Source organism: Mastigoproctus giganteus, chromosome 5 (assembly GCF_048544385.1).
Source record: "Mastigoproctus giganteus isolate SK-2022 chromosome 5, ASM4854438v1, whole genome shotgun sequence".
NCBI classification, from domain to species: Eukaryota; Metazoa; Arthropoda; class Arachnida; order Uropygi; family Thelyphonidae; genus Mastigoproctus; species Mastigoproctus giganteus.
In genome coordinates this window covers 25,066,613-25,093,713 of record NC_143579.1, presented here as the reverse complement: position 1 = coordinate 25,093,713, position 27,101 = coordinate 25,066,613, and the positions used below count along the sequence as shown (strand labels likewise).

Sequence of the window (27,101 nt, the reverse complement as noted above, 5' to 3'; positions counted from 1 at the left end):
ACTATAAAATTAGCAGTTGTAGGATTTTAGGTGTCAGCAACTTAGGCCATACTGCGTCGTACATAATGTTTGTAAATTAGTGTGTTCTGTGGTCGATTTGATGTTTGCTTGGCGAAAAACCAGAGTTTCCGGGGGGGGGGGATAAAAAAGTTAACCTCGCCAGAGACCGACTAATTCAGCCAAGCTGTGAAAAAAGGTCCATAAAAATTCCTCATGTCATTGACGGGATGCGAACTCAGGTCTTTCCTGCCTGGTGTGGGGAGGACGGTAATTATACCAGCTGTGCTACCCACGAGGGCTATATATGTATATATGTTCTTGGGTGGTCGATAGACTAGCGTCCAACTCCACCTAGTGATCTTGTCTTCTTATACAAGACTATGTAAATAGGTCTTGTGTGTGTGTGTGTGTGTGTTCAGGTCTCTTAGCCACAAGGGAGCAGCCAACACCTGGACAACTGCTACCTTTCCTAGCCACAAGCAGGTGTCCGGATATTAATGGCAGGGGAGTGTAGATGTCAACTACCATACATCAACTTGAACACACAAATTCAATAAATGCTCTTTGTTTTCGTTTAATATTTCGTATAATATTTATTGCACGCTGATCTAATTTATACAATGACCTCTTACAGGCCACCGGTCTGAAGTTTAGCCTTGTTGAATGTTCGCAGACCCAGAAAGAAAAATACGGTTTATTTTTTAAGTTCGCAAGTTTCCTGAAAAATAAATCAATTATGAGCAACCGAAAGATGAGTGGACATCAATTTTGGTATAACTCTCAGATAATTATCTAATGAAATTTTATAAAATTTGTGGCGTAGAGCAGTCTAATGCTTACCAATACACGGATTAAAATAAAATAAAATAAAATAAAAAAGGCGTGTCAGATATTTAACAAGGGCATAATAATTCCAAACGCCAAGGTTAGATCCATTACCATCCCAGGTGCAGATAAACAGTCACGAAAAACATTCACGATGATCTTTTCAATCAGATGGAGCACTGGTCATACAGGACATGAGTTATGCAGTTAAGTGGACTTCAGGATGACAGTTTTTGCGACCAACGCAATCCTTAACACCACAGCAGCCAAGACCTATTTGTCGTGCTTAGGAAAGCGTGAAAAATCGCAGTCTTCTGGAGCACTAACCAGTACGAGAGACCGGGGAAATAGCCTGGGATAATTGGCAATTTCCCATGAACGTACATCATGACGCATTGTGGTGGAACAAAATAACGTTCTCCCGCACACCTACAAGCCCATGCCAATCACCTACTTCCTCCGATTATAACATCTCTGGTGGAAGTAGCTTCAACCCCCCTCCCCATAATCCGCAGTAATCTATTATGCCTTCTTAAGATTTCCACTTACAACTGACCTTGACTTGGACGCAGCTAACTGAAACGGGGGGGGGGGGATCAGAGAGTCTTATAAACAATGCAAGAATTACTACAGGATTTTTTTATTAATAATTCATGTGGATCTCACTAGGTGTCCCTAGCGAGTTTCAATGAGAATTAAGCCAACAGTGAACGCAATGCAAGGCAAGTGTAAAAGATTTTATAGAGACAAATTTGACGGAGGTTCTTGCTATACCACGAAAAGCGCGGAATTCAAAAAGGTAAACAAGGTACGCCGTGATTAAGTTCAAATTCTGTTTATGTGGAGAGGTGGCTAAATCTTCCTCATCTGCGAAAAATATCCTGCACAACGAAGTGATAAAACAAGCACAGAAGAATATTCCATCTTAGGAGACCCATCCTGTACCAACCTAAACTGGACTATTCGCCTGGATGTCACTTCAATCCCCGAATTATTTGGACTGTCACTTTATTTACTTAATTACCAACTTGGACTTTCATTGTCATAATATCAGGAATGGAAGATTATCGGAATTTAACGTCTAGAAGATCGTATTATTCTGATGCTTTTTTTCTCCCCTCCCTGAGGGGAATTTTTATTTATTTAATTTTTTCCCCTGGACTTGAGCCCTGTGCTGGAGACGGGATCGCCTGCATCCACTGATCTTACCAGTGGATACAGGATTGTATTTATTTATTATTTTATATATATATATATATATATATATATATATATATATATATATATATTTTTTTTTTTTTTTTTTTTGAATGATCCCAAACTCGCTTTGGACATTCAGTACGGAATGGTCGAGGTCCGCCATGGTTCATGCTTAGTTATGGCCCGTCTCCTCGTGGTGTAACGAGTACTAGGCAGGCTTTTCTGTTAGCAAAGTTTCCAGAAACAGCTAAAAAACACAACTCATAAAATTACACATATTTCTGGCTGTTTTACAGAATTCTGTACCGTCAGTGTACCACGGCGTTCCGCAGCCACCCTACATAAGATACTATACAAGGCTATCTGTCTCTATTTTAGGATTTAATTTCAACTTGGTCTTCGTGTAAAAATCGTAAACATGTAGCATGAATCTGTGGAGAAACGATATTTTCCAAATTTTCACCCCCCTTAAAGAACTTACCTTGCATAAAAAAAGTTTCTGTTTCTTCTTGTAGTTCTAGAAAACTTACAATCCAGGGAAGGGGATGCGATAGACTAACACAGATTCTTTGGACAGCTCCTAAAAATACTCCATAATTGAGTATCGTATAATAAAGATTACAAATGAGATAATATACCCATTAATCAATAATCTGTGGGTATTTGAGTGTGCTTGTTTTTTTTTTTTTTTTTTTATCGCTTACAGAATGTCCTTTTTATGCCACCCGTCAAAAGAGCAGGTTGGTTATCGACAACGATATTCATGGGGAAAGTTGGACACTATTCTCCTAAGAGTCAGTTTAAGATTTCGATCACGATGTTTATATTGGATCATGTAATTTCCCCTCCATCCCCATATAAATACGTTTGTGATCTTATGGGCTCAAATCGGGCTTTGTAGAGAGTCAATCTAAAGTTCTGAACTCAAAATGTTACTTGCAAGCCAATACTAAATTGGCTGTCTTGTAATCCGAAGAAATCCATCGAACATTGTTTCGTTCGGTAGTTTTAGTATCTTCCCTCTACGCCTCTTGCATGGTCTCGAATTCCTGGGGTATCCATGCAACGGTTAATAGCGTGATAAAGAAACTGGCAACTGATACTCAGCAGCCGCAGCATTTTTACAATATTCCCATGTGTTATATAAAATAATGTAAAGCAATAACAGCGACCCAATTGGTTTTTTTACTTAGCTCCGCATTCAGCACACAAAGATCAAATGGTTGTGCGCACTCGTAGTCGGGGATTATAAGCCACATCAACGACAGATTAGTTCGTTTGTTTGTTTGTGTTCGAATATTCAGCGTGTGTTCCATTGCACAACAGTCGTACATAGCAGTATAATTGTTTCGTATAGTCGTTTGGAGAGATATGGGCTCGAACCCCGCCATAAACTGTAGGAATTTCTAAAGGCCTCTTCATCGGGGGAACAAGGTTTTCTCTTGTGAGCTATTCCCAGTTACTGCGCATGGGTTGCAGCAATCCCAGATTAACGTGCAAACTGTGTGGTACCACACTCAGGGTAATGGAGAATGAAAACGAAGGGATAATTGTGCAGACAGACATGAAGTTCTCTGAACAGTGCAGATGGCTAATACGACAGATCATGGAGTTTTGTCAGTGATATACAGGAGTTTTATCGGTAGGGATAAGGAGGCGTTGAGCATACCCTGATGATAAGACACATTTTAATTACTACGTAATTTGTTGAAATGGGTGCAGAGAAGATCAACGAGATTAGCGGGGGGGGGCAAAAGGATGATCTTACCAAGAAAGGCTTCAGTTTTACAAATTGCAGCGTCTGGAAACTAGGCACCTGCGAGGTGATCTGATTGAGGTGTTTAGGGCTTTGAATGGATTGAGTAAGCTCAAAGCTGTTGAAATTCTTCCTCTTCCTCACACTACACACACGAAGGGGCACAAATTCAAATTATGGATGGATGGTTGCAGGATGTTGCAAATATATGAGGAGATTTGACTTCAACCAGCGGTAGTTGAATATTGCAACCAACTTCCATATGGCGTTGTAGAAGTGAGTAGTTTGTATAAATTAAAAGAAGAACTAGATAAACTATAGAGAGGATGGACAGGTGATATGGGAAATTTTTTGTTGTTGTTGTTTTGCTGATGCTGTTATAAGCTTGTTTTCTTGCATTCGTTACTAATGCAGAAATATCAAGTTTCATGAAAATCTGCCCACTGGGAATTGAACTGTTACATGCAGTCGGATGAACATAGTGACGACAATACACGTGCATTTGCGAATTTATCCCTAAACTAAAAGATAAAATACCATCTTTGATTTTATTTTATTTATTTATTTATTTTGGATAGGCTCAGCCTCAAAAGGCCTTTAGTGCTGTTGAAAGAGAGAGAAAACACATTCGCTTCTTTTTATTTCTTTGAGTTGAGTTGCTTGACAATCGAAATGATTCTACGGATTAAAGAACCAAAGATAAAAAAAAAAAGAGGTATGTATACAGTGACGGAAATAAAAACCGTCTTGCCTGTAAAAATAGCTTCCCCGCAACATGATGAAAAGTAAGCAGCTGACGAAGAGACTTGAATTTAGGAAGAACAAATTAAGCTGAGGTTTATAACAGAGGCAAGGAAGTAAACCAAGATTGACTATTCCATATCAAGACGCTAGTTTTTCTCCATTCTGGCCTTCGAACGAAAGAGAACAGTGGGCTGAAACGTCCAACATAGTTGGCAGAAATGTCAAAAGACATTGGCAAACTATAAAAAAAAAAAAAGGGGGGGAAAAATCAATTCTCTAGTGACTAGTGACAAACGCTTTCTGATGGAAACCTAAGTCCTTGATAACTGTCGCCTTAGTGTTTCAAGAATGGCGAGGCTATAGGTGTTAAAGTGACAGGCTCACCAGATGGTGCACCACGGACCGGCCACTGCGAACAGCATCCACAGAGGAAGAAGAAGGAAAGAAAAAAAGAAAAAAAAAAAGAATAATAAAAAATAAAAGATGATAGTGTAAAAAAAGCACACGGAAAGTGATCCATCATACGGGAGAGCCACCGATCAGCTACGTATCGGATGAACAAAGTGGGGCGCTCTCAAAGAGGCTTGCTTTGATGTACTCTGACAGATAGAACCACACACAAGGTGCGTGTGTTTGTTTAATGTCCAAACAGGATCGGTTCGACGTAGACAAACATGTAGAGCAGCTCTCACAGCAATACAGCTTTTCTTCATTGACTGAAATTAAAAGTTACTGTATCGCCTCATCTATAGCGCTGGTACCTCGAGTAGTGCCACCTAACGGTGGCATTGAAACAGGGTAGAAAAAATATAACTGCCAAGGAGGGGACGTGTTGGTCATCTTGCAATCGGGAGGTGGATTTCAAGAGACCTTTATACAATATTTAAAAAATAATAATAATAAATAAAGTTAACTGTTTCTGAATATGATATAGGAAGGTTAGGGGAAATACACAGAATACTAGTCTTAATATTCCAGTCACACTGGAAGACTAAAAACCAATTCATTCATTCAGCATACATAATCAGTAGGCAACCTCAAGGTGATGACTGGCTTTGGGTGGTGACTAATTGCACATATTTTTCAACAGCATTAACATGAACGTGTCGACGCCCTACCAACTCCACAGTCTTAATGTCGAGTGAAACAATTGTCCGAATGTGTTGAATTAATGTGTCGGCAGCGCGCACATTATAAAAGACAGAAGACAGTCATTTGAAAAGGTGGAGCATCGAAGAAAAGGGTGTAGCCACAAAGTCGACTACCCATTATTGATGTTTTTTGTATTGTTTTCTACGGATAAGATTTTCACGTAGTGTTTACAGTCATGAATGATTAGATCGAGGTTGTTCTGAATTAAAGCCAAGGCAACTCAGCTGCAGAAACTGTTCTGAGGCTAGTCTCTACAGGATGAGAATCCTTGCATCTCCACTTGAGACCAAAGTAACCCAGCGCTTCCACTTGAAAAAGGCTTTCTGGCAAAGGGAATCGGGCAACTCATCGGCAACTTTTGCACGAAAGGTCAATAACATGACAATCTCACTGTATGATGTTCGTCATCATTGGTTTCTGCTGATCATTACTGTTGTCAAACTAGAAGGCAGTTTGTCTGACTTTATCTATGATATGTTGAAGAAGGGTACTAGAATATTTTAGTCAGGTAAAACTTCCCCCTCCCTCCCCGAGAACTTTTGTTTTGAGGATTGGATTAATTCTAAAATGAAATCTGACCAATTTGGTTTAAATACCATGCCTGATTTCGCTCATTTGGCAGCACGTTTCCGGTATTTCTCAAGTTCAACTCTTGAAGGTTATCAACTCACACCTATTTCTCCCCTGTTGTGCTAGATGCAGTTCTTAATTTTGATTTTTCTGAAGACTGGAAGCAATTCAAGGGTTATTCCGGTTTTCAAGAAATCGTATCCCAAATCTCATTCGGATTTCAGACCCATATCAATATGCATTCCATTTTAAGAACTGTTTGAAGTTAATATTAACCCTCCCTCGTCTCAGTATTTTCAGCTTGAACCTCATTCCATTCACTATGGCATTCCTAGAGGCTCTAAGGAGTCTTCTTTGGCTCATTCAACTTCTTTTCTCTGCATTAAACTGATTCTTCATTTTGTGTTACTGAATATTTCTGCTGCACTTGGCTCTCAGTTTCTCCTTCGGTGTTATTAAATCGCCTACAGTGTGGTTTTGGTCTACTTGAATCCCTTCCGAAGCTAATCTGCTTCAAGCAGGATATTTTTTCTGTGGACTTTTTATTCTGTCGTGGCTGAATTTCCAATGAAAGGACCGCCTCTCTACTCAAGACATCAATTTTATCAGAATTTATATCCACAGCATTTATCTATTAGACTGAATATCAAGCTCACAGACTAATTTGTACATCACTTCACTGGATTATTGGGATATCTTCCCTTTTTGAGATTTTGTAAATTGGAGTTCTCGAATGAAATTTCACACTGAAGCCCTGTTCTCAACAGGATTAAAAAACGGAATTTTTTAATCCTGTTGAGAATTGCTCTATTGCTAATCACAATCAATATGGAATAAATATTGTTTTATAGTTCTTGGGAAAAGACCACCGGAAGATATGTTAACTTTTTTGGGTCATTATGTAAAAATGTTTCAAGAATTTCTTTGCTATTGTACCCCCAACCCAGAACTGTTTGTACTGGGGTTTGGCAATAAAGGATTACATATGGACAACTACCACAAATCAAATTTTGCGTGACAGACTCGCAAGTTTCTCCTATAACCCATTTAATAAGATTGGTATTTAACATATCGTAACTTACATATGATATTCACTTAGCAACATAGCATTGTCCATATAACGATTTTACCCCTAAATACTTAATTAAAAATCAAACCACTAACTATCGTATTTTATACAATTATATAATCATTAAATAAGATTACCTAAAATGGTTTAAAAAATTGGTAGTCTCTCACAAAGTTCGATATGCGGTGGATGTCAGTAATGACACTTTGATTGACAACAGTTATCTGTCGTGAACAATCGTATGAAGTTACAGGAAAGTTGCCGATAAGTTGTCCGCTTTCCTCTGCTGCTTTTTCCTTGTGATTTACCCAGAATTCGCAGAAAGACTCCTTAATTCCAAGAATTATACAATCATAACATGACTACACTTAGCTTCTTAAATTACAAATTTCAAATTACATCTCAGCACGGATGTTTATAAAGTCCGACTTATCTCCAGACAAGGAAAGGGAAATTGCAAGTGAATATCTCTCTGGCTTGTTTCCAGATGAATTATTAGAAATACAGTTGCTCAAAAACTTATTTTGACTACTAAAGAATTGACACTGGCTTCAAATTTTATGGTTCACCTAAAGTGTCTTGCTTATATATACGCATTTGTGTGAAGGCGTATGCGAGATGATGGCCACGGCTGCTGTTTGGTCTACAGGTCAAACTGAATCTATGGTAATAAGCCAAAATATAAAGTTCGCGGTTATTTTCTGACACCATTCCAAACATGCTTTTTGCAGAATTTTTAATAAAGATTGAAATGGTGAATGTATATAATTATAGTTGATATATTGAAAAGTCAGTTTATTTCGTAATAAACAGAACAATAACATACAAAAGAACAATTATCGCATAAATACATTCGAATCTGCTTTTGTTCGTCTGTCAACATACGTGGCGTCCATCTTCTTGCAAGACACCTTCACATAAATGCCTGTAAAAGAAAGGTACATTAGGTAAAACACAAAATTTGCCACACAGTCCTAGGCTCTATATAATAACTACACATAAAATTTAAAGCCAATATCTTAATTCCTTAGTAGTCAAATACGAACTTTATCAACAGCCCTCGTTATGTGGCAGACCAGTGAAAAAAAAAAAAAACAATAAAAGCAGAAGTAACCGAATGAACTGCAACTTAGTAAAATCTATATTTTAATAAACGTGAATAAACATTTCAGCCTGTGTCGAGCTTATTTGGACTAAAGAATCCTCTCAAAAGAGGATCTGATTCGACCCAGGGAGTTCAGTGGCGGATTTAAGAGTTTTTAAGGGCCAATCATTTAGGAAGAAGGCCTGAATCATGATATCTGAGACACTCATTAAAACAGATCCCGGATAGTTGGTAGACACCACTTGATCTATTACAAATATTATGGAAAAACAGTGATTAAGTCTTAATGAATTAATTTTTTAAATTTTAAATATAAAATAATAATAATAAAGAAATGGATATAGTATAACGTGCGACACTAATTTCAACAGCTGCACTTATTATCATAGCCAAATTTGAAATGTGAACACAACACAAAGTTAATTTTAGAAACATATCATAAATAAATGTGGCCAGCCTGTAATGTCACTTTATCTTCTTAAAAAAAAAAAAAAAAAGAGAAAGAAAGAAAGAAGTGAACAGGCCTCCAATCCCTGGCACGTCAATCTCAAATAACGGTGTACTTTATCTATAACGTACTTCTTAACTTTACTGTACTACATTTATTATCTACTGTTGTTCGACGTTTGAATTTACTTTCGAATTGAGTTAGGAGACTCCCAGGGAGGAGCCAGGGTGGTTTGGAACTACCCTGCGACAGCTTGTCCCAAGGTGTCTCATAACCATTCACTTTTATTCATGTATGAAAGAGATTTTAAGTATCTCACGCCATAAACTCAAGTGACTGCGTCCTCCTTGGTACACTACAGGCTTTGTATATATTACCGGTAGAACTGCAATAAACTTCGTAAGGGCGGTTTTTGAAGTTCTGGAGAGGTTATCGCCTGGAATGTGTTATATTCTATAACAGGAAACTCACCTGGGTAAATTGCATAAAGAAATAATTGGTCTGGGTGCAGATTGAACAGTTTTTCCTGCCACGTATCAACTCTTAACAATTTAACTTCTAATATCTTCGAAATTTAACAAGAAATGAGATGGATACTGGTGTACACCAATTATCGCATATCCGTTATAAGACACTTCGTTGGAGACGTTGAATAAACTTTTTTTTTTTTTTTTAAACCAAATGGACCCAAAAAAATGTTAAATCCTGCACTGTCCTGGAGTGGCATGTAGCCATACATACATTAAAGAAAAAATCATTTCCATAATTAAATAATAATGAAGTTTATGTAAAAGTATTAGCATGTAATATTAAACACTGCATAGGATGTAAATTTATATTTTTAATTATTTATCTTAAGATTCATCTGTCCATTCATTTGTTTTAATTGAAAAGCTCAATTAAATTCTAAAGATTGCAATGAACGAAGGATTAAAAATTAAAAGAAAAAAAGGAATCAGAACATTAAAGCCATTGCATTCAATAGAGACTTACCCCAATGATGGCGTTCAGCTCTGTCATCGTGACCTGCTTGGCCCTTTCCACTGCCGCTGCCACTTGCTGTTGATGCTGACAAGAGAGACAAAAACACAACTCCAGTCGATGGCTGTTAAAGGATGTCAAACAAGACACTAAGATAACCAACATTATAAACATGGCTCAGCGTGAGACATCGTTTCGTGTGTAACCTTTCTCTGTTGTGTCACACTGCACTCCTTGGGCTTGTTTGCTGTTTTTGTGTGCGTGTTCTTTAAGGCCTAGTTCGGAAACACCCGGTAATTCGGATATTACGAGAAAACTAATTCCAACGCATCGATGTGTGCGCATGCGTGCATAAACTAACACCGAAATCCAAGAGATTATGGTCAGAAATTAATCTTGTGTTGTTGCACTTTTAAGTTTCCGATTTGAAGTTAATGTAGTGTGAAATGAGGTTAGTTCAAAATAATTTACTTAAGCATCCAAAAGCTTTTCTAGATAAGTTGATCTTTTAATCCCTCGTTCTATAATTCTGAAAATAGTAATTCTTTGGAGTGCATGCTACAGAATGCAGTTGTAAACGAATGTAGTCCTAATTCTAGGATTCAAATAAAAACAAGCAATGTGTATCTTTAGTGGAAATAAATAAAGTGGCCTCTGCATGCCCTTCACACTCTCAATGTCTCACTTCATTAATTTATCGATAGTAAATGTTATGTGCATTTAATACAGATCAAATTCTATTGTTTTCTTCAATGTGACTTTCTTTTATATTGAACTTTGTGTGGAGGATATCAGCGGATCACGAGGATGAATACAGTCAGACAATGATGCTGTAGCCGAGTTGTCAAGCGCGAGGGTGGATAAGTACACGTGACTTGAATTACTGGAGTTCAAGCTCGTGATTGCTAAATACGATGCTGTTTCTTGTATTCTCTCTATCTTGTGAACTTCCCGGAGTATAAACAGAAAATTTATTTATTTAAATAACGCCAAATTCGATTGCAACAGTCAAGGAAATGAGTAAATAAAGAACTCTTCATCATGGTTTATCACTTCGGATGAAACGTGTATCTATTTGGCAAGAGGAGTGCACAATCACGTCATCTCTGATTGATTTTAACTCTCTGAGGAAAAACTATTCCTTAAATAAGGCAAAATGGCCAAACAATAAAAACACCACAATCAGAAAATCTTGAGAAAATCATCGAAGTTGAAGGTTTGCTCTGGTTCTTATCACTGCTGAAGTTCTTCTACTGTAAGCCCAGGTGGCTTGGGGAGGGAAGGGGGTTAAGATGTAAGCTTAACCCCCTTCTTGGTTGCTTCTTTTTTTTTTTTCATTGTAAAAATGTTGCAACATGTTACGCAATGACTATTTTCATTATTAGATATAGTGACAAGTTAGGTAATGCATGAGTGCGTTACATTTCAGGCGCGTTAGCAAATAGTAATAATCCATGATTTGTAATTTAAAAAAAAAAAGAGCAAAAAAGCAAAGACTTTTATGCACGAACCCGGAAAATTTTGTTACTGCGCATCTGCCAGAATTCATTCCTTGACCCACCGCATGGCATCAAACATATCCAGTGTTTAAGCTGCAATATACGGTATATGGATAGCCTATGTGATATGTATAAAAAGTAAATAAAATAAAATAAAATGACTGCCGGATTTCCATTGGTCCGAATCTAATGAAATTTGAGGAGGCTCTAAAAAGAACGATATATAAAATTTCATGAAAATCCATCTACTGGGGGTCAAGTTATTACATGCGGACGGTCAGAGAAATAATAACTGCCTATTTATATTGTTCTGATTTTAATGAAATTTGGGACAGCTCGACAATTTTTTTTTTAAAATGCCCAAATCACTGGGTGTTGAGTTGTTACATGCAAGCGAATGAAGGGACATGGTGGAGTCAACAGGCCCATTATGTATATATGCTTACGCGCCTGAAAATGAATGCCTGTATTGTACAGACATAAGACTAATATGGTTTAAGTCACTGATGCATCTAAATCGAATTCGCAATCTCTGGGCTGGTAAACTTTCGCTTTAAATTCTAGACCACGAGGGCTCATACCAGCAGGTGAACTTCAAGCATTGGTAAGACTAAAGCAAACCAATTTTCGGTCAAACTGAAAATCGGTTTGCTTTGCTTTTCAAAATGACCTAGCAGCAAGACCCCACATTCAGAAATCCATGATTTCCCTCAGTGACTTGGTCGTACTGCTTGGCCTTGCATCATTTAAAGAATACTTTTTTATCTGAAAATTTAAAATAAATCGGAGATGGCATGATCGCGCATTCTGCTTGTAAAACCCAGAGACTAAACGACAAATCACAGCGTATCGAATATAAATGTCATATAATTTTTCGTGATCAAAAATGCGAACTTTTGAAGGACCCTCGTATACCCTTCTGTATCACTTCCCATCTTTTCTCTTATGGTTTCTTTTTTCTTTAACTTTGGGTTACTATTTCGGCTTTACAATCCTATCCCTCTATTTTAATCTATTCTTCCTGCTTTTTAAATCGTATTCACCCTATTTATTTATACTCCGTCTGGTCTGTCACAAAGTATAAATAAATACAATAAACTGTTTTCATTTCTTTTCTTCTCAACTATTTTCTCTCTTTCACTCTTGGCATCTAGCTTTCTACTTCATACACTTATTAGTTCTAATTACTGTCTTGTTCACCACAGGTTTTATTTTTCTCCTGCCTTCTCTACGCTTTTATGCGGGTTCTTAATAGAGGAATTACATGCGATTTATTCCCGCTAGCTTAGTAAATATATTACCCAACGACACGACAGTTTTTATGTAACTCAACCTGCTGGTAGCAGGTGATCAGTTCCACTAGCTTTATGCAAAAGGCAAATCTTTGCCAATCATAGGTTCGAAACTCTGCGTATCTCCATTATACCTGAAGTAAAGCTAGAAGCTGACACTAGAATAATCAGGGATTTCAAAATAGAGAGAAAAGCATATATGTAATTTATAAGGAAATTAAAATTCAAACGGTATTCAATATTTAGAAAAAAGACACGAATTTAAATTAAAATAAAATTAAATCGTCTTTTACGCTTCCGTCACATTTATATTCTTAAACTACAATTCAAATTGATTAAAAATATATTACTTTTATAAAATATGATGAGAGGAAAAGAGAAGGGGAGAATGGACCCCTAAAGATATCACCTTTTCACTTGAAGTGTTCTTAAGCTCCAGTAAACCTGCCCGAATGTCCCCTATCCCTATAACTTTTAAACACCAAAGAGCAAAAATGGGCGATATCATTAGCTTCAATTCTGGATGAAGAAGACCTTCACCAGGTTTCACCAATAGCTATAATCCTATTATACAAAAGTGTTTCCCTTTATGTCGTATATTTCGAAATGATAGATTCGATCGCAGCTACCATTAACTAACTAGTCATCTGTTCAACTTAATGATAGAACTCTGTTCAAGAAAAGTTTCAAATTTACTTTCGCTTGCAGATACATAATTATATTTTTCCAATACCATACATCCAGAGTTGTTCTATAATAGGCTAAGCAAAAAAAAAGAGGTTTGCTGAAGATAATACAGCTGGATCTTTGCTGCTTCTCCCTTCGGAAAAACGCAGTGAATTCTCACATTAGAGAAAAATCGCTGTAAAATCAGAGGAACCAACCAACTTCCTTTTATTTTGCCACGAATAAAGACGCTTATCTTTAACAAAAAAAAAAAAAACTCATTCATGAAGAGACTTTGCTCATATACGTCCCGTTCTTGCTAATTTCTTGTCGTGTAGACAAAATTATGCTGTAAAATACCAATCATATGCAACGAATAGATGTGGAAGGCAGGTTGGCTGAGCTAATCAGCAGAGAATTCTGCAAGTAGCTTGTTAAAATCTGCATGTCTCTGATCCTTAGGCCGCATGCGACCCACTGATGTTTTCAGTTTATAATTGCGGAATAAAGTTATACTTTTAATAATATTATTAAGAAAAGGGTTGCTACCTCCTTAACGCAAGTTAATGCAAAAATTGAAATAGCCTCATGATCCCTCAAGATTAGAAGAATTTTAGAAATTCCTCCAATCGTCAAATGGAATCGAACACAGAAAATCCTTTTCATTCGAGGCTGTAATTAGCGGCTCTCAGGTGGAGAGAGTGTAGAGCGTTTCTAAGCGAGTTATTCCGGGATTTTCGGCCTGCGAAGGTACATTTCTAACATGAGCGGAAAGCTGCGGAATAATAATTTTGCCCATTACAGAACAAAAAGTTCGGCTTTTTGTTCTGTAATGGGCTTTTTGTTCTCTTTTGTTTAAAAAACAAAAAGTTTTTGTTTTTTAAACTTTTATTTTATATTTTACTGTAAAAAAAAAATTCAAGTGAATGCAAGGTGGACATACTGTAATCAGATTCATCCTTATATACAAGTATATATAATGTACACTTGAACATTAAACTATGTACAATCCGGCACTCGCATCAACGATCGCATTTGTCTTTAAGAATCGATGAATGAAAATTTTCTTTTCTCTTGTCCTTTAATCAGTTTATGAGGCCAGTAAGAATTGCATAGATAATGCAATGGTCTTAATTCTCAGAACAGAACAGGCGTGCCTTTGAAATGAGATGCACTACCAGACGCTGGAATTGATTACTGGACATCTGTTAGCATAGATGGAATTCTACAGAAAAAGGAGCCATCACCAAAAAAATTGTTCCAGTGTAACCATACTTCCATTATCCACCAGAAAATGGTTTTCGCCGGCACTGTTTACCTCCTATATACTAACTAAACACGGTTCACTTAATGCGAAACTTTACCAATTTAGACTTTCTAAATTGGTAAATTGTCTCCTGTAGATGGTATTTATGAGTACCTAACTTAGGTACTCATAAATACCATCTTTATGAGTACCTAAGATAGGCTCTAAAAGCAGCAGTTCCAAACTTGTAGTCTGGATGTGAGAAGCTATTAAGCTAGAAAACAACTCGCATCCAGCCCCTTCTGCAATTTTGTTTTTAATCATAAAAAGACTTTCAACCCCAATGATACTGCAAGTAATCAAATTGTAAACACATCATAAATGTAAGTTTATCCTGTTGCCTCGTCTGTAGTATTGATGACCTCATGAACAAAACTTTTGCTGGTTTTTCAAGAACATACCAAGCAGATTTTTTAAAAGACGTTTTATTTCTCTAGATCTTCCTTTATTAAGAGTCTCCGCAAGTCAATCCTTCCTCTGCACAATAATATCGTCAACTAGTGACTTCTGATACCACTTTGGACTAACAGATTTACACATTGAACTTGTTCCTGCCAACACTGTACAGTACAGTACTTGTTTTCGGATATAAATTTACTGCTGTTGTTTAATTAAAGCATTTTTACCCTTTGTGGACGGCTTTGGGCTTCACTGGATAAAGACGTGTAGGTTCGTGCAGTATCCAAAGCAGTGAACAAAGGGTAAATGTCTTCAATTAAACAACGGCGGTAAAGCTATATCCAAAAGGCGCCTCCGTAGCCAGGTGGGAAGGAGCAGCAGTGCGTAGCACACGCTTCTTGATTAGACCGGGGTTCGAGCCCGTCACCACCAATTACGGAGGATGCGGAAAGGTCAGGGAATGACCACCGCATATCCCGGAGCAATATGGCCTTAGTTGCTAATGCTCCTAAAAACCAAATAACAAAACTATATCCAAAAACAAGTTGAGTATGGTAGGACAGTGTATATGTGTTGTTTAGTTGTTTCTGGACACTTTGCCACCAGGAAGGCAATCACCTGGAAAGCCTGCTCACTGCACGAGGCGCAACAAAACTATGCATGTACCGTGGCCAACATCGACTATCGCGTACTGAATGCCCAAAAGAAGTTTGGGCATTCAGTGCGCGATAGTAGAGGTTGGTCACGGTACATGCATAGTTGTTGCCCACCTTCTCGTGGCTTAGACGGGCAATGAGCAAGCTTTCCAGGTAATCGCCTTCCTGGTGGCAAAGTGGCCAGAAACACATATACACTGCATAAAAATAACAAACATTGCGCACATTTCTGGCCTTTTACCAAGGCTAGAAATGTTGAGTTGAAGTTTAGATGTCGCCCTACATAAGATACTATACCTGTCTACACATTGTGGTATCGCACTACATTCAAAGAGATGGCTCGCCAGTAGGTCGACTGGCCATCTGTTTAAAACATGAGACTGTTATGATAGCCTGTTTCAGAACTAACTGGACCTTCATCAGATGGTTGGTGGTCTGTAGTGACGACATGCATAAAAAAAAAAAACAACGTTGTAAAAAACATAGTTAGATGAGAGCTACCATGCGGTATACTAAATCAGTTTCTAAAGTTGTAATATAGCTAAAGCTATCTGTTGAAAGAAGCGTAACGCTAGGGCAACTCATTACAAAGGCAAGTGTGTTCTGTTGTGAGAATTAGGTCCACTGAATTTAAACTGAATAGATAATACAGTTTAAATACAATGTTCCAAAAACTGATGAAAGGCAAAGACATTCATTATAAACTGTTTTGTTCGCTATTTTAAAATTGGCACCTCCAAACCCTAGATAGTGCCGGATCTCAAAGAGTTTATTCAAATGTTGTCCCAAACAAAATTGATGAGCCAACTTTGACCGAAACAGCACGAGGTTTCCAATGTAATAACGCTAGAGAATGAAACCCCGCTAAAAATCCGAGGTGATAATACAATACGAAATACAATAAAAATCCCGTTACAACGAATTTCTTTATTTGTGCAAAAGTTCGGATGCACTTTTCTAAAATACAGAGGTAGTAATTTTATTTATCGTAATTAAATATTGACGTTAAAATCAATAAATAAAATGACAATACACGAAATGTGGTTCCCGGACTGGTGCAGTCGTGTTCGATGAGTGAAAAATAAACGGAAGCAGTATGTATGCTGGAGTTCAAACTTCCAACAACAGATGGTGGTGCAGAGATTGTCCAGTACGCTGAGAGGTTGCAGGTAACAACCAATTTCGTTAGTGGCGTTAACTTTCCGTGTCACGATCTTGCAATGGATTTGAGCAACGAACAAATATCAAATTTTGCTTTAAACTGGGAAAATCTGCAACAGATATGTATGAAACGTTAAAAACTGTTTATGGTGATGAAATTTTAAGTCGTACCAGTGTGTCTGAGCGGTATAAGTGATTCAAAGATGGACGTGAGGATGATCGCAATGACCCAAGAAGTGAGCATCGGTCAACTTCTCGAAATGAGGACGGAGTTGCAGAAGTTTGGGAAATTGTAGCAAGTGATCGTCGTTTGACCTTCAGAATGATGGCCGATGAGTTGGATATGAATAAGGAGTCGATTCGTCTAATTCTGCGTGAAGATTTAGGGAAAAGGAAGGCCTGTGTAAAATTTGTGCCGCACAACCTCACAGAAACACTCACTGGAGATCAGTGTTAGGTGTTTCTGTAACGACCTACAGAAGAAGCGCCAGAACATGCAGTGGACCTGAAATCATCACCAAGGCCAAAAAAGTTTCATTTGAGAAGTTCAAAATCAAGACGATGTTGATCGTGTATTTCGACAAACAGGGTGCTATTCACAAGGAATCTGTACCTGAAGGTGAGAGAGAGAGTCAATGCTGCGTTCTACGTATACTGGTGCTTCAAAGACTATTGAAGAGCATTTCCCGGACGAGGCTGCAATTACGAGAGAGAGAGTTCTTGTTGCACAATAATGCCCGTTCCCATTCTGCACTTGTTGTGAAGGCATTTCTGACGAAACATGACATTGTACAGAAAAACCATCCATCCTATTCTTCCGATCCAATGCTAGCGGATTTCTTCCTCTTTCCCAAGATGAAAACTGCCAAACTGAACCTCATCTCTTTGGACGCCTTCGTTGACTCTTTTCAACGAAGGCGTCCTTTGTCCACCAGCCAATGTGAAGCCCCTGGCATTCCTGCCGTGAAGAGTATATTGTATACATCCTTTTGTACACAATAAAGATTATATATATAAAAAATAAAACAATTTTGAGCTCCTTCACTTTGTCTTCTTTGTATTGTACCAGTCCGGGAACTTTATTCCTACACTTCGTATATACCAAAACATTAAATATATTTTTAGTACGTATTTTAAAAATATCCGCACCTTGGTACAGCATGTTTTGTATTCTAAAATTTCATAAATTCTACACAATGCAGTATTTCTAATAAATACTGCACCGTATAAAGTTTTAATAAACAAACGTTCGGGGTTAAAGTATAGTATTGTTCTGTAATTTCGAACGTAACTTATGGATATAACGTATCGTTAATTTTTACTGTTTATTATTGCTCTTTTATTTTTTGCGTATTAAAACGAAGATTCAATTTAAATGCAATTCGGTTTTCAGATTGCACTACAGTTCAATAAGATTATTATTAAATCTGTTTATTAAATCAAGCTGGTTTTGGCTTCACAGAGATTGACTAGTACAGCAAAATAAGTTTTCCGATTTTTATATTTCAGAGTGGCCACATAAGGTCAGAGCAATTTACCAGATAAAGAGAGAATACAAGCAGAGCATATTTAGCAGTTACTAAAGCTAGAACAGCGGTCAACTCAAATGCGTGTATTGTGGTACCTTCGCGTTTGACCATCGGCTACAACAAAAGGGGAAAAAATGAACAAAAATAAAGAAAATAAATGTTACCATTTTTAACTCCTTCCTTAACTGTATTTAGGAAGGTGAGTCAAATGAAAACGAAAAATTTTATTTTATTCTAGAATTAATATTTTTCAAAAAAAACCAAAAAAACTCCAAGTTCAGACACTTCCCCCGTCTGTACATTACATCTGTATGTGTATGGAGGAAGCGGGGGGGGGGGGGGAACACCCAACTCTGTTTTGGTTGCTGTTCGCACTGTTTGAATCGCACATCATTTTTCAGTCTTCACATGAAACCCTCAATGCGACAAATCCGACATATAAGGATGACATTCAATCACTTCCCAGTGCAATTTATAGTGGTTGCCAAAGTATGATGAACCATGTATGTTGCACGTCGCAGAGAAACTTGGAGAATTCGTGCGTAACGTTGCGAGTTGACTGTCGTACCACTACATATGGAATGGCAGAACAGCATGAGCCTAACCTTCCCAGTGCTTTCGAAAATCTAATTTCTTCGGTCATGGTCATAACTGCTGCTTCTATTTCATGCTGTGCTGGTTGCTCTGATTCAAAGACCATAATCCAAGAAGAAGTCATGAAATGACTTCTTGGATCACATGGTGCATTTCTTTCCAATTGACATCGTGTTGATGATAAACAGAAACGTGTCTACCAAAAGTTTCTGTTTTTCGTTGAACCAGTGTGGGAATACACTTTTCACAGACCTTCATATATTACAATTTGTCAATAGCATAGGCGGACCCATGATATCTAGCTTCCCCGTCACATAAACTGACACACACCAATCCTCCTTAATGGCGCTCGATATATGCCAAAATATTTTTTCTGTGATCCCATGTCAAGGTCTCCTTGCCCTACAAGACAATTTATTCTTTCATGGTAACGATTTACTCACTCGTACACTCTAAAAGCCAGTGAATGTCTGCTGGAGAGTAGCTCTCCACTGCAAAAAAAAAAAAAAAAAAAAAACCACTGAATAACACTACGCTTCACCAGCTTGGATGTAGCAGTCACCGTGAACGCCATACTATCTCGTCCTCATTTGACTCACATTCCTATAATATACACTTCAGATAAAGAACAGTGTTCCAAGGTAAGGTAACTGTGGACACGACTGGCGAAACCAAACTGGAGTCGATTCCAGATTTTCATATACAATTTCTTTCTTTGTATGCTCATATTTCGTGCATAGAGGTCTTTATAAAAATATTCATTGCATTAAATTTATTTTTAGACTTATTTCGTCCAAAGACTTACAAAACTAATAATAATAAGGGAAGTCCTCGAGGTTCTGAAAATATTTTCTTTATTGTCAAGTATTCATTAAAAGGGTATTCGTTGTAACGGAATTTTAATGTAATCTTATTACAGTGAAAAAATCATATTTATTTATAAATGATTTAAGGACTCACCTCTTGTGATAGGAAAGGCAAAATCTGAGCTATAATTGCATTAAGCCTCTTGGCAATTTCTGTCTGCAAAGAGAAAAATTTATTTTTCACTAAAACACTTCAGATAAACGCGAACTCAAGAGATAATCAACAACCAGATGTTACAAAATCTGCAAATTTCATTATAATATTTACAATAAGCCGACCGAATTATTTACCCATAAAAAAAAAAAAAAAAGACGCACATAAAAAGAAGAAACGATTTTTAAAAAAAAAAACTTGGTATCATCACTATGGCAATTATATCTTCGAAGGTACTTAAAGTCAACAGTTATAAAGATAAACATACAAAAGTAACATACGCAATCTCCCAACTGCACACAATGTTATCTTCGATTGAAAGTAAAACATTTTAAGAGTGCAGCTACCAAGTGATAAAGTGCGTATTTTTCAAAAAATATACCAAAGAAATTAATAACAAAGTGTGGAATCAGTAAGATTGTAGAATGTTGACACCATATCGAGTAAAACTGAATCTACTGCTAAAAAAAAAAAGACACTTTTTAGGAGTATTAGCATATACTGTATACATGACGTAGCCCAGTGGTCAGGAGCGAGAGTGCATAGCACGCGTTCATTGAGTGGACCGGGGTTCAAGCCCGTGACCACTAAATACGATAAATATTTGTATTGACGATTTATTGTAAACTCTACTGACTTGGTGGTCGTGCCGGAGTATAAACAGAAAATTTATTTTATTTATTTATTTTATAATGCGCCTACTGTCTTCATGTCCGTCCGTCTGTCTGTCGGCATGCAACAACACGATTTCCGGTGGGTGGATTTTCAGTTTTATATGTGGGGCTTTGTAGAAAGCTTTGTCGAAAAAAAACATGTCTTTGCCGTGCCCGTCCACCCGCCTGCATGTAATTTGTTATTATTATTTTTTTTTTTTTTTAGGAACATTGGCAACTAAGGCCACATTGCTCCGGGGATATGCGGTGGTCATTCCCTGATTTTTCCGCACCCTCCGTATTTGGTGGTCACAGGCTCGAACCCCGGTCTAATCAAGAAGTGTGTACTACGCACTGCCCCTCCTGCCCACTCGGCTACGGAGGCACCCCCGCATGTAATAACTCGACTCCCAGTGGAAAAATTTTCGTGAATTTTTTGGTTTCGAAAACGAAATTTTCTCAATTCGCACATAAAAGTAGTCATATTTTTATTTTTAATGTTGAATAACTGAAGTTATTATTTCTTAATTAGCATCAACAAACCGAGTTGAGTCAGTCTCATAGTACGAATATTGCAGAATACCTGTAATGCAGCGTTTACAGAATGTTTAATTTAAAAATAAAAAATCAAACTTCATTCTAGAAAATTTGCATGATTATCGAAAAGTGCCTTCGCCTACAGTAGGCTGATAAAATCACTAACCTATCAATATTAATAGCTAAATCTCCATACTGCCAGGGCCACTGCTGCGGGGGGGAGGGGGGGATGGCTTATAAGCTGATTTTTGATCACGTGGATCCTTACAGAGGAGAGCCACAAATTCAGTTTTGTCGCTGTTTATTAGTAAATTAAGCTTTTTATATCACCCCCTTCCTCATTAAATTAATCTCGACTCGTGTAATCCCTGTTCTTGCCGATTTCATGACAGTTAATATATATTGGTAATTAATATATTAAGATCGCTTAATATCTGATGAGGATCTAGTATATCCAGAAAAAGCCATACTATATTCATCTATTTGAATTAGTTCAATACCCAGGCAACTCGTGGTACAGGCGTTTTTTTTTTTTTTTTTGTGGAAATTAAATTTTTAAATGTTTTCCTTGTTTGAGTTGACTATGATCTTGGGTTAACCTGAGTGGACGCAAGTTAACAGATGGAGCTTTCAAAAAACTGCACAAAAACATTGTCAACCGTAGCACTGGTGTTGACCGCGTTCTGATTACCAAAACCAGTTACGATGAAGTTGTATACTTCTAACCACTTTAGAGATGTATTGGTATAAAAGAATTTCTAAAAATAAAAAAAATATAATAATAATATATATATTTCATTTTTTTTATATGAGCAGAGTGGAATTTATTTATTTATTTATTACAGAAACCGAAGACAAGTGTGCACAGATTTCTATACACATTGTTTGCAAGTGTTATATTACTTTTATTTCTGTTAAAAGTTTCAAAAAATCACGAATTTATAAAATTTATTTCAGGATATATGAAAGACACCTTTTCTAATCCCACATGAATCACTTTGAATTGCTACACTGACAACTTGCTCCTTACACTCACTAACAAACTTTTCTAATATATAGAAATTTACAGCGTCCTATCAGATGCTGCACAAAAAAGAAAAAATAATTTAAAAAACAGATATTTGTCTCTATTTTTTTTGAAAAATTGTACAAAAATAGTTTCAAAAAAAACTGAAAAATGCTTTTGCAAACATTCCACGTGATTTTTCTATTTCTGCATGAGTTATTTTCAAACCGCCATATTGATAATTCTGCGTCTCTACAAGCTGGCTTCACTCTACTAACTTTTTCTAACATTGAGTTAAAAAAAAAAAAAAGTTGGGTGCTCTTAATTCGAAAAATAAAAAATATATAAGACAAATTTCTATATATATGTTTTGCAAACATTATATTATTACTATTTCTGCTAAAATTGCTACAAAAACATAAACCTTCTAAATGTATTACGAAATATAGTGTAAACACCTTTTGTATTTCTATATAAGTTACCTACACTTGCCTTACTGATAATGTATTTGCACAACTTCAAACTCACTCAACTAACTTTTCTAATATGTTGAAATGCGCAGCGTCTTATCAGACGCTGCTTTTTAAATAAATTAAAGAAAGTATGGTTACTAAGAATGCTGCGTACGTCAAACTTACTTTACTAATACGCTGCGTATTACGTCAAATTTACTCTTTCTTTTCTAATATGGTGATGCGTATTACGTCAATTTTACTTGGTTAGCTATTCTAATAGTCAGTTCTGCTATAACGCGGTGTATGTGTTCCTAAAGATCTCCTCGTTATGGTATTTCTCATTAAAAACAACAGGGCTTATGGGAAAAATGAGGACAGGAGCAGGGCACTAAAAAAAAAAGTTCAGTCTGGAAAGTAAAACACTAAAAATTGCTAACACAGGATTGTGTTATCACTTTTATTATTATTAATATTTTTTTTTTTTTTTTTTTTTTTTTTTTTGTATTTGGATTGTAAAATTTAAAACAGCAAAAAAGGTAAGCAATCAATAACGACGAACACATGACGCATAAATTTCAGAAGTAAGACAAGTTTACGAAGCTTAAAAAATAGGAATGAAGAGAAGATTCTGAAAATTTATTTGGTTTTTTTATATGATTGAAGAGGAAGGGGCAAGACATTTCACCATAACAACGTAAAAACCCACAGAATTCCAGCTATCGGTATTATCGCAAATGTAATAAGATCGATTGCACTAACTGAAACGCCAATTTGTTTTATGGTGGTAACCTCCAGAAATGTGTTCACGCCTCACCAAATTTCTATTCGAACAGAAAAATGTGAGCTTCTGAAAACATGGGTCGACCTACAATATCACGTGTCATCTTGTGAATACAGCGAATGACAACAGTGTCTCCGACCAATACAACTACAGTAAATGGGAAACATAGCTCTCATATATTTGACATTTTTTAAGATCGTAAACTTTTAAATATTGCTGCACAGGTCGCCACGTTCAGCTTGGTGCCGGGTTTTGCGTTCACCTAGTGCTACTCTCAGACGAAATCGCGCTATACTAGCATTGTTCCCTAATATATCAGTCGCGTTGGAGCAAATTCGTGTTCCAAAAATGCGCGTTATAGGAGAACAGACTGTATGTGGCGTATTAGACGCTGCTCTCAAAACGAAATAAAAAGAGGTGTACGGTGATTTATAAAATTGCATACAATGACTTTCCGTGCTCCGGAGTTTGACGTAATAAAAGTACACTGGAATAAGAATATTCCAATATAAGAAGCTATACACCCTTGCTGGTATTGCCCCACCAGATGTGAGAAGGGAGACAGAGGCAAGCACCAAACTACAAAAAGTTAATGAGAATCCATTACACCCAATGTTTGAACAGCAACCTTCTGTTCAGAGACTGAAATCAAGAAGAGAATTTCTCGCGACGAATGAACTGTTTACTACACTATGCTTGGCCCGCATTGTCATATGGAGAGCCAGAAGAGTACAAATTGAAGACTGGATGACCCCCCCCCCCCAAGAAAAATTACTCCCCGGGACACCTGTACGGATGGCAAGTTTTGCGGCCACTCAACCGTCTTAGAACTGGTGTAGGTAGATCCAGGGACAACTTGAAGAAATTGGGTATCCAACCCCAAATTTCAACTCTGTGAATGTGCAGAACAAACAACAAAACGTCTTATCAGCTGTCCCCCTGCACCTACAACTTGCAACATGCTTGACCTCTTGGAGGCAACAGAGAACGCTATTGAAGCAGCCCGTTTATGGGCAAAAATTGTGTAAAGAACCTTATCAAGACATTTTATTTTAAATGTTTATGATATTTAGCAATTTTGTTTATTGTTTTCCCCCCTTAGCTTTGATTATATATGTTACCTAATCTTTTTCTTCTTGGATTTCTCCGTTGTATCAACAGTTATCCTCGACCTAACTTATATATATATATATATATATATATATATATATATATATAGTATATATAATTTAATTTTGTTCCTCTTCTTTTCTGTCCCAGTCTTCAATTTCCTCTTTTCCATAGCCGCCCCCACTCTCTCCATCCATGGTCTTCTAGTCTTCCTCTTTTCCTTCTGGGGGGGGGGGTCTATTCCATTGCTTTCTTAGGTAATCTCTCTTCCCCCATTCTCATAACATGTCCATACCATTCTAATATTTTTTGTTCTATTTTGTCAATGATGTTTATTTGAGCGTCCATTGCTTTTCTTATGTCTTCATTCCTAATTCTTTCTAGTTTAGATCTTCGGGTTGATTTTCCCCAAAAATCCATCTCGACAGCTAGCAATTTCTTCTTTTCCTTTCCTTTCTAGTCCAAATTTCAGATCCATAATATGATATTCTGAAAAATTGCATTATATAGTAATCGTTTGGATTTTGGGAGAATGTTATTGCTCCATAAAATTGGATTCAACATTCCCAAGCCCTTTCTTCTTCCCTTATTAATTCTCCTTGTAATCTCATGTTCAATGAACCATCCATCTGCACAATAGCTCCTAGATATCTTACATAATATTGGAATATTTCTATATTTACTTTTGTATTTTTCCGACACGAAATAAATAAGAATATTGTCGGACATATATCGAAAACTTCCTAATCATTTAGATCTCGATGTCAAAATTATTACAAGTACTGGCATTAATCCTAATACTGTACTTTAATCGTTTAGAAGTCATGCCTCATATGATAGTCAAGAGTTCGTGCTTTAAAATTTTAAATATTTGTGGGAGAGGGGAGAAGCTGAACACCGAGGCAAACATTTCCGTAATCATATAAAGGTAACAGGTGGCGTAGCTAGTAAAACTAGCATAAAGTATAGGGAAATCTAATTTCGTATTTATCAGAGGGTAGTTGTTGTTGTTGGTTTAGGGATTTATTAGGCGTATCGGCAACTATGACTATAGTGCGCCAGCAGATGTAGTACAATATACCGAGTAGTACAAAAGTAGTGCAATACCGAGGCAACTCGCTGTGCAGGTTATGCATATGTGAGATCAATGGCATTACGGAAAAAAATAAAAATAAATAAATAATGAAATATATATATTTTTTTCAAATTTTGTATTGTTAAGTACAGGAGCAAAAGAAGGGTTAGGTTAATGTCTTGAAAAATTAACTAACACTTTCAACTTAACATTAGCTTAAGAACTCAGCAAATTCAGGGCATAGGATTTACGCTGCGAGGAACATTAACGTTAATTCAAATAAACAATATACTTCTCCCTCTGCTCTCTGAAGCAGTGCTTTTTACTTGAGGATAAATAATATAAATAATAATATAGAGTACAATGCCGGGGTAACTTGTGGTGAAGTTCCTCCAAAAAATACGAGATAATGCATTCTGATCATAACTATGTACAAAACTGAGACCCCCCCCCCCCCCGAAGGAAAAGAGGAAGACTAGAAGCACATGGATGGAGGGAATGGGGGTGGCTATGAAAAAGATGAGGAAGTAGAAATTACGTAGAAACTCTTCGCTAAGATGTTACACTGAGATTTGAGCGTGTGTGAGAGAGAGAGAGAGAGAGAGAGAGAGAGAGAGAGAGAGAGAGAGAGAGAGAAGGGGGGGGGGATTCTGGACACTGTCATTGGCCAATTTTTTCACTCCAAAGAAAAGTTCTCAAGAAGGACAAACAGAAGAAAACGAGTTTATCAGAATAATTCTTAAAGCTCGTTTACTAGCGACCTACTGTTTTTAAAGGAATTTCATCTATAGCACGGTTATTTATGCCAATAACACTTAAAGTAGAATAGAATTAAAATATGGAGAATTTTGGACTTTCAAGAACGAATTACATATTCATAGCATTGCGTTTAACAGATGACCCTCAATATACATTTTTTTGCTTAACGTCTAGGCTCCACGGAACCAATTAAGGATGTAAATCGAGGGAGGGATGAATTTCAGGGTGTTGTTAACTTGCGGTCCATGAAACGGGAGCAAAAAAATAAAATAAAATAAAAATTTTAAAAAATAATAAAAACCTTCGCTCACAGTAAAGTTACCTACATGAGGAGCTACACTGATATTGCACTACTTTCTAACAAATGGGCTCGCTAAAAGGTTAATCACCCATTTAGATACATTCCGTATGTAATGGTGTGTGCGGGTTCTGACATCACAAAAATATATTAAAAAATAACTATAGAAAATCTAAAAGCAAGTAAAACCGGAACTGCAGAAAAACGTAATTTTAAGTCTTCGTAATGCATGGTCTCATGCTCACAGCAAAAGAAACTTTGCCTTCACAACGAGTTGCACTGGTATTGCACTACTTTATAATAAATTAGATCTCCCAAAGGTTAATCTCAAGATTTAAAAGAAAGAAAAACTTGGATTACGAGCATGCAGATCCCCCCCCCCCCACCTTTATCTTCAACCATCAGTTAAAGCGGGTTCGTTATTTTCAAGAAGACCCTGGAGGGTCCTCTCCTTT

At 36.9% G+C, this 27,101-nt stretch overlaps 1 protein-coding gene across 2 annotated transcripts in view; it reads right to left on the bottom strand.

Annotated features, from left to right (window-relative positions):
- The window catches only part of LOC150085247 (transducin-like enhancer protein 4), a 328,990-nt gene that overhangs the window by 121,128 nt on the left and 180,761 nt on the right, over positions 1–27,101 (bottom strand). For both annotated transcript variants that reach the window (XM_090373931.1, XM_090373932.1), the window contains exons 5-6: positions 19,913–19,975; positions 9,863–9,937 (exon numbers count right to left, since the gene is read on the bottom strand). In XM_090373931.1, coding sequence (XP_090230057.1) covers positions 9,863–9,937; positions 19,913–19,975 — 138 coding nt within the window. The remainder of the gene's footprint in view (positions 1–9,862; positions 9,938–19,912; positions 19,976–27,101) is intronic.